Genomic DNA, 9,370 nt, shown 5'->3' on the forward strand with positions numbered 1-9,370 from the left:
TATCTCAATCCATCGCCAGATGAAGGTTCTAAGGTGATATGCAAGATATTCATCAGGATGGCTATAGAATAGGGTCATTTCAGGATCCCTCTCCTCAGTTGCCCAAGGTACTAGCCGGGGACATCTCCCTGGACACTTGCGAGCCCCTCTAGAGTCAAGTCTCTTGCCAACCCTAAGATGGCTCCCTTAATTAAGATATATATTTCTCTGCTTCCGTATCCACTCTTCCTTTATCCCAAACATCCCATTCCCCCAAGCTCCCCCCATACTCCTCTTCTCACCTTTCTCAACCCATTTCCCCTTAGCCCCTCACCCCCAAGTTCCCAGTTTTTGCCTGGCAATCTCGTCTACTTCCCATATCCAGTCAGATGACTATATGTTTTTCTTTGGGTTCATCTTCTTATTTAACTTCTCTAGGATCACAAATTATATGCTCAATGACCTTTATTTATGGCTAGAAACCAGACTAGACTTTAAAATGCTAATTAGCCCAATTAAAAATGGGTCACTGAACTGAACAGAGAATTCTCAACAGAAGAAATTCAAATGGCCAAAAGGCACTTAAGGTCATGCTCAAACTCCTTAGCAATCAGGGAAATGCAAATTAAAACAACTTTAAGATACCATCTTATACCTGTCAAAATGGCTAAAATCAAAAACACCAATGATAGCCTTTGCTGGAGAGGTTGTGGACTAAGGGGTACTCTCATTTATTGCTAGTGGGAATGCAAACTTGTGCAACCACTTTGGAAATCAGTGTGGCGATTTCTCAGGAAATTCGGGATCAACCTACCCCAAGATCCAGTAATACCACTCTTGGGAATATACCCAAGAGATGCCCTATCATATGACAAAAGCATTTGTTCAACTATGTTCATAGCAGCATTATTTGTAATAGCCAGAACCTGGAAACAACCTAGATGCCCTTCAATGGAAGAATGGATGAAAAAAGTGTGGGATATATATATATTAGAGTACTACTCAGCAGTAAAAAACAATGGCATCGTGAGTTTTGCGTTCAAATGGATGGAAATAGAAAACACTATCCTGAGTGAGGTATTCCAGACCCAAAAAGATGAGCATGGGATGTACTCACTCATAATTGGTTTCTAGCCATAAATAAAGGTTATCTCATTGTTGAAGAGTACCTTTGGTCATTTCATCAATGAAGACACTCACCTTGGAGCTAGTTGAACCTTTCAGTCAGTCCACTGAGGGCAAGGGCATAGATTTCTGGTTTCATAGCCAGGGGCTTGCTCAGTTGAACTGACTCACTCCTGCAAGGAGAAGAAAATATTGACTTGCGTGGTGCTAAATATATCATCACAGTGGTCGGGAAAAACCTCATTCCAGGTCAGCCAAATGGCTCAGGCAATAAATCCCTTGATTCACAAGAATGACAACTAGAGTTTATTCCTTGGTGGAAGGAGAGCACTGTACCCTCAGAGTTGCCTTCTGATGTCCACACAAGTGCAATGGCTCTTGTGCATTCACATGAACACACACACATCAATATACGAAATCAAATAAAAATATCCCAAACATATCATACACAAACAATTGAGTATCTTCTATATAAAATATATCTGCACTTTGCTAAGGCACCTTAGTCAATATTATAACATATTTCAGAATATCATGGCTTGCACTGATAGGTAAACTCACCTTCTGAATATGTCATCCAAATCCTACAAAAAAAGCAAGAAAAATTTAGATTACTGAAGAAATGGCATACAAGGTTTGTTTACAAAGTTCAGATGTCAATCACCATAAAAATAACCATCCCCTATGTGCCCTGAAAATTTATATTATGTCTCAGGATAATGCCAATGAGGGTGATTATCAGAAATTGAAATCTTGATGAAATCAGACGGTAAGAACAAAATTTGAGAAGTACGTTGGTATTAAATGTACATTGCTTTTGAGCCCCCAAGTATCTGCAAAGTTAATATTCCCTGAGTTTGAACACAACATATAGAGGGATACGTTAACTAAGAATACTTCAGAAGTATGACGTCACACCTGTATGGTGCCTCATGCCTGTAATTCTAGAACTGGGGGTTTAGAGGCTTTATTACTGTCGGTTGGAGATTAACATACACCACAGAATAGGATTGCATCCTAAAATACAAACCTCCCAAAGAACTCCCAAAAACACAACTTTCAAACAGAAGAAATTAGTTTTCTCTAAAATTGTTCAAATAGCCAAGTAGAGATAATGAAATGTTAAGACAGAAAACCCAGAATTTGACTTTCTGAGAAGCAAGCTACAAAACCAACCTATCAGGACATAGTCCTTGGGGAATCTACTGACACTGTTTCAAAATGTATGCTCTTGCAAGATTATTGCAGAATTTAGTGTCTCCAGATGTTTATGAAAAGGAAACCCCCTAACAGAAATTCAGGGAATATTGGAAGCTATCTTAAATCAGTATTGGCTCAAGGCAATAAAACCTTTTCCTGCACACCTCATGCTCACCTGGAGCAGTACCACATACGGCTCGTGGGACATTGCCATCAGCTCTCGATACATTTCTCTTAATTGTTTGCTTTTTTGGACCATCATGGCTTCACTTTTTCTGAGTTTCTCTAAATAATAATTGGCTTCTTTTTTCATACACTCAATATTTTCTTCTTCCTGTTTGCTGGGGAGTGGATAACATCTCCTGTACTTTGCCCTTATCATTTCTTCTCTTATAATCAAGCGGATCTGAAAAGGGGGACATTATCAATTATATTAGCAAATATTTTATCCTTCTACACTTAAATTTGACAAATGATTTATGTCACTGTGCTCATTGACTCTGGTGGACTGCACCACCACTTATCAGAAAATGTAAATTCCTGGGTTTCATTTCTTTCTTCTTCATTAATTAGACAGACAACAAAATCCTAAGCATTTTCACCTATATAAGAGTTCCAGGGTGCCTGAAGATATTTATTGATAATTCATATGTACACTCAAATATGAAACTTTGCATGTAGCAATTACAATTCACAGTACAGTCCTGGAGTCTAATGTAGCATGCTGAACTGTCAGCAATTCATTCATTGGTCTCAGACTCTTCTGCCACACAGCCAGACCGTTATTTCCAAGTGCAGAGGTCTAGTTTACTCTCAGAACTAGAGATCATCAGAAAATGTTTTCCTAGTATCACATCCTATGCCTTATACTCAAATCTTGAATGATGATTTTTGAAAATAACTGCCTCAACCACAATTTCTGCATGAATCTCATACTCACCTTCCACAGAGCTAGCAATCTTTTCTCTGCCTCCAGATTCTCTTCATTTTCTTGGACTTTTCCCATAATGATTCCATTTGCTTCAGAAGTCTTTCCTATAAGAAACAATGAATATCAAATTTTGATAAACATTAATGATGGACAGACTCATAGACAATAAATACAATAACTTTAGTGAAAGTGGAAGGATTTCAATGGTTTTTTTTCTACATTGCAACTGAGAGGTTTAGATTTAAGAACATAGAAATAGAAAAAAATGCCTTTTGCTCAGGTCAATTGATTAGTAACAATGACTAATATCTGATGAATTTGTATACAATTAGGATTCCCAGATGTTTCTTTCCAGCTGACTCCAACATACTTTTTCCAATTTAGTCTCTAGTCTCAGACAACTTAAGTATATTAATATTATATATTATTATATATTAGCATTTCACTTCCCAGACACTTAGGCATAATGTATCACAAAATACAAGTAATCTTTAACTCATGGGTCTTCTACGAGATGTTTACATTTATAATCACTCTTTCTTCAGTGGCTTTTAATAAAGTGCCACCGCACAGAAAAACAGTGGCTTTGTCATAATCAGGACCAGCATCTTCCTGTAGTCTGCTAATCCTCACTCTCCAGCTTTCACATTCTCTCAGAAGCATTACTTACCAATTGACCCTCAGCAGCTGCTTCAATGGGACAGTGTCTGTGACCTCTGTGCTCATGGGAGTCAGAACAGGGTCGACAGAGGTAGATGCTGTTCTCCATACAGAAGATCCCCTTGGTCTCCTTGTGGGTCACACACTTATGTTCCTCAGAGCTCAGGTACTTCATGAGGCTGGCTTTTCTGGCAATGGACACCAACTTCTTCAGAACAATATTGGTTCTGAAGTCCTTCTGCTGGGATGGTTCTCTACACATAGGGCATTGGACAGAAACCTGGCTGTCTTCCCAGGAAAGGTGGAGGCAGGCTCGACAGAAGCTGTGGCCACAGCTTATGGTGACTGGGTCTGTAAGGTAGCTCATGCAGATGAAGCAGGTGAGCTCTTCCTGGAAGGCTTGTGAGAGGTCTGACTCCATTTTTCTGAAGGAAGAAAAGCAGGATTGCTATTATTGGACCCCAGAGAAGGAAGAAACTAAACAAAATTTGATTCAAGTTGTGATTTGGTTCTGTGTATGTCAAAACAGGCTTGATTTTCCCATGACAAAATTTCAAGTTAAGTATAAGATTACAGTTACTAATATTTCTTTTTGTGACATAAATACAAACTAATCTGATAACCTGTGCTCTAACATCTGTACCCTCTTTGGAGATTCCATTAAGTTGGCATATTTGTTAAACTTGTTAAATAACAGGCTCTCTCAGGGTTTATGAAAAATATACACTGGAGTGAACATACTCCTTCAATTCCATGTGTTCGTCTTTCACTCCAGATATATATAGGTTTAACACCCCACTTTTTAGTCTTTCCAAGAAAATATTCCCTACTTAACAAAATACCTAGTAAATAATTTGTTTTGATTTTTGATTTTAGCATCTTACTCATTCACATCCCATTTTCCTGCCCCTTGATACATGAAGCCAATATTACTTGTCTTCCTTCTGCTGCAAATACCTAACATGAATACGAATTTATAATTCAAAAAATATTGCCCATCATGGTGGGGAATAAATGGTGGCAGGAGTCTTAGATACCTGGTCTTATGGCCTCCAACATCAGGAAACAGAAAGCAAGCAACACTTATTATTCAACTCCTCCTCCCTATTTTTATTCAGTTTGAGACCTCTATCCATGGAATTGTGAAATGACCTCTCATCTCATAAGTGTTTAGTGTGGTTCTTCCAAATGGCAGTAAATCTATCCCTAATAATTCTTCACAGACATGCCCAGAGGTTTCCATGTCTATATTAAAGCTCATTGAGTCGAATACTAGGGAGCTCTCTGGGGAGACTTGTATGCTTACCAAAGATACAATTCCTACTTGAGTTTATAGGATGAATCCTAGAGGCATGAATGAAGCTCTCACAACTATTTGAATCTTGGTTAACTAATCAACAGGTGCCCATTCCCCTTCTCTTTGAATATCTACACAAATCAAGAATCTTGGTTTGAATGAGGCAAATATTCCAAAATAACTTAAGCATCCAGGTTCTAAAGCAAATAGAGTCACGGGCTTTAGTTGGTTGTCCTGTGTGCCTCAAAAACCAGGACTCATACTCACTGTATAGATTAATTTAGAAGAGACTGTGATTCCAGTGCTGCCTTGCATAACTGACGGTCATCCTTCAGAATTTTATGCACTATAGTAGGTACTTCAATCCAAAATAATTTATACAGATATCCCTGTAACTCACATTATATTTACAAAGAAAAATGACCAAATGTGAGCATAATCTATTTTGGTAAGTAGAAATGATCATTCCTATGCAAAAATCTCACCTTAGTAATAAATTTTTAAAAAGGAAATATCCTACTATAAACTGTATACTCACCCAAGGAACTGTCTCTGGCCTCAGCAGTGTTTACTGGAGACACAACAGTATTAGCTCCGCTCTGCGGTTGGATCCCTAATGTGTGGGGTGGTAGATCTGGCAGTCTCTTGAGCCAGAATGTATAGAAACACACTCTGCCTTGTTCTGGTGAAGAATGGATCTAGCTGGGTCCTGGAGCATCCTTATATAGTCTCTAAGGACCACACCCACTTCCTCCCATGATTGCTTTTACTAATGCTTCCAATTGTCGACCTTCTGTGAGTAGCAGTATTCTAAATGGATGGAAGATTGAATTAACTTTGTTAATTAACGTTAAGGCAGTAGGAGTTTTAGTTCAAGGCCTGACCATGATATACAGTGAGAACCTGCCAAAGAAAAGTTAGCAATTTTCATATAATATTTCATTGTATGTTAATATTTTGAAGTTGTTTTTATTTTCCTCTAGTTAGTATAACAAATGATGATGTCATCAATTTGTGAATTTAGCAACTATCAACTTTAAAAAATTCATAATAATTCTTTGAGACTTTTGTACACTTGTTTTGATCATATTCACCTCAAATGCAAGTCTTTCCACATCCTTCCCCTTTCCTACACACTCAACTTTATCTTTTTTAACAAAACAAAATAAAAATCATTCCATATACATCATTCTAACTCAGTTCCAGTGGGTTATAGTGACATCAGACTCCAAATATGCCTAGCTCGGGCTGTCTAGAGTTCAAATTAACCAACCAGAGAACTGTGTGGAAATTCAGATGTGAAGCAGTTCAGAGCCTGCAAAATTTGTTTTTAGACTAGATTTTTCAATGTAACCTTGACTTTCCTGGAGCTAGCTCTGTAGATCAGGCAGGCCTAGAACACAAAGATCTGCCTGCATTTGTTTCTGAAGTTCTGGGATTAAAGGAATGTGTCATCACTGCCAGCTAGAATCTGCCAGATCTCAACCAGGTACTACTGATTGCTTTGCACCTGGAGGCCTCATTGTCATACTTTATTTCTAATATGTTGTTAGTTGAAGTAAAATTACATCATTTTCTTCCTTTATTACTTTTATACATTTTTATTCTAGACTGGCACCAAAAGGTGTGGCCAAATATATAGAGTAGACTCTCATACTTCAAAAGACTGGGATTTATGTGGTTCTGTTCACTTTAAATGATTCAACCAAGAAAAACCACTAGGCAGGGCGTGGCAACACACACCTTTAATCCCAGCAGCTGGGAGGGAGAGGCAGGATGATCTTTTATCAGTTTGAGGCCAGGCTGGTCTACAGAATGAGTTCCTGGACAACTGATACACAGAGAAAGCCTGCCTTGAAAAATCAAAGAAGAAAACAAACAAACAAAAAATCCCAATAAACAAAAAAATGAAGAAAATATCCCGCACAAGTCACCATACCAGAAGGTATGATGAAAAATTAGCTCCAAAGATTAGAATTTAGGTGAATCTGTCCATTTCAAATGATTTGATGGAAAAAAAATCCCTCAAAAGAAAAGTCACAGCTTCTTGGGTCTTAGTTAATTCTATATATAGTCAAATCACAACCAAGAATAGTCACGTCAAGAGCTCACCACACTGTATTATGTAAACAGTGAGTGATCTCATCCCTGATAGAGGTTACTTCTTGGTCTACCGGTGAATCTCTTCAAAAATTTACCACTTCTACACATCATTGTTCTTTTCTGATTTATCAAGCCATTTTTAGGAGAGAATTTCACAACAGACTTCCTGGTATTCTGGCTCTTATTAACTTTATGACCATTCTTCCACAATGATTCTGGAACCATTGATGCAGGAGCTAGAATATAGATGAATCATGGGGGTTGGGAATCCTGTGATCTGTTGATTTTTTGCATTTTGTCCAGTTATGGTGAGGAGGAGTTGCCCCAAGAAACCACCTCTCACACCACAGCTGATGTAAAAACATGAGGATTTTCTTAATTCTGTCATGACAGGGTCTTTCAGCATTAGAAGCCAGAAAGACACCGAATAACTGGTACAGGCTACTTTTAAAGGAAAAAGCCACAGAAGCAAGTAGAGTTCTGGGGGTTGTTCTTTGACTATTATGATTGGCTTATTCAAAGGGCTATTTCCAATAATTTGGCTGTAGAGCCGTTGCCAGGTAAGAGGAAACATGTGAGGGTCACTTTGACCCCTTTCCCAGGGGCTGAGGCAAATCAAGTCACCTGGCACACTCATTAGGAACTGAGTCAACAACTTAAAGGTTATCTTGCTCCAATGTCTGGAGAACATTCACAAAGACTAATTGTTAGATTCCTGGTTCCCAGGGGAGGGGGATACTACTTCTGAGAGGCCTCAGAGTTGTCAGAAATGGCTTTAGAGTTATTTTAGGGTTATACATTCCCTCCTCTTTTTTTGTCAAAATTCCAATCTGGAATTTTAGTAAATTTGGGATCAGTACACAGAAATTAGCAGTATCATCAGAGACAGAAGTAGAAACACAAAGGGTTAAACCAGTTTTTTAGGTCCCTCATAGATCAATAGAGGGCACCAGGTACCAGTTTCCTGTCGTCCTGGGACATGGGAGAGTTAGGTTACACAGGTGTAACTTTGTTGTTGCCCCCAATTACAGGACATATGAGAGGTGATATTGTTGAAACTGCCAGATGAGGCTATTTTCTCATAATAAAGAGGTCCTGCTGACAGGCATAGCCAGCAAGATTGTGATGGGCTCTCTGCATGGCCTATTCCTTTTCTAGGAACCTGTAATCAGCATTGCTAGGCATTTTTTTCATAGATTTGCAATTTCGTGTTTTGTTTACTTTTGTAGCAAACTAAATCAATGATACATTAATGTGTGAGAGATCATGAGATCAAGGGAATGATAGGTATGACTATTAAGGGAGGCTGTAGGGAAAACAACTTAATATTACTTATGTGGTATGTCTGGTTTTAGATTCAGTTCTGCTTAGAAATTACAGACCAAAAAAGCTGTAAGTATGTTATTGGATCACATACTTACATGGCTTAAAATTAGAATTCTACAGTAACACTAATTTCAAAAAGCCCACAAAGACGTGGATATTGAACAATGCTCACCTTAATCACCAATGGGCCAAGAAAGAAATAAAATTAAATTCATCAACATGACTGCAAAACATACCCAAACTTATGGGACATAGCAAAAGTATTGTTAAAAAGAAAGTTCATAACACTAAATGCCTACATACAGAAGCCAGAAAAAATCCCACACTTGTGAGTTAACAGAACACATAAGAGCTCCAGAACAAAACGAAGCAAACTTGATGTGGGATTCTCCTCTGTATGCTGTGATTACCATTGGTTAATAAAGGAACTGCTTTGGGCCTATAGTAGAGCTATAGGGAAACAGAGGTAAGCAGAAAAAACTAAACTGAATGTTGGGAAAAAGAAGGGAAGGAGTAAGAGAGAAGCCATGGAGCCACCAAAGATAGAAACTGGGAACTTTGCTGGTAGGTCAGGCTGACCTTATACTCACAGAGATCAGTCTACCTCTGCCTCCCAAGTGCTGGGATTAAAGGTGTGTGCCACCACACCTTGAACTCACAGAGATCTGTCTGCCTCTGCCTCCCAAGTGCTGAGATTAAAGGTGGGTGCCACCACACCCAACTACTCTCTTTTTGTCTTTTTTACTTTA

The 9,370-nt window shown here is 38.5% G+C and overlaps 1 protein-coding gene across 1 annotated transcript; it reads right to left on the bottom strand.

Moving 5' to 3' along the window:
• Positions 1–1,186: 1,186 nt before the first annotated feature.
• On the bottom strand, positions 1,187–4,316 carry LOC121444744 (tripartite motif-containing protein 43B-like). Its single transcript, XM_041646643.1, has 4 exons — positions 3,906–4,316; positions 2,480–2,710; positions 1,666–1,688; positions 1,187–1,277 (listed from the first exon to the last, which is right to left on the bottom strand). The coding sequence occupies exons 1-4, from the start codon at positions 4,314–4,316 to the stop codon at positions 1,187–1,189; spliced, it is 756 nt and encodes a 251-aa protein (XP_041502577.1).
• Positions 4,317–9,370: the final 5,054 nt, after the last annotated feature.

Source organism: Microtus oregoni, unplaced genomic scaffold (assembly GCF_018167655.1).
Source record: "Microtus oregoni isolate MIOR12 unplaced genomic scaffold, Mior012 000139F_ref0000186, whole genome shotgun sequence".
In the NCBI taxonomy this organism is placed as follows: domain Eukaryota; kingdom Metazoa; phylum Chordata; class Mammalia; order Rodentia; family Cricetidae; genus Microtus; species Microtus oregoni.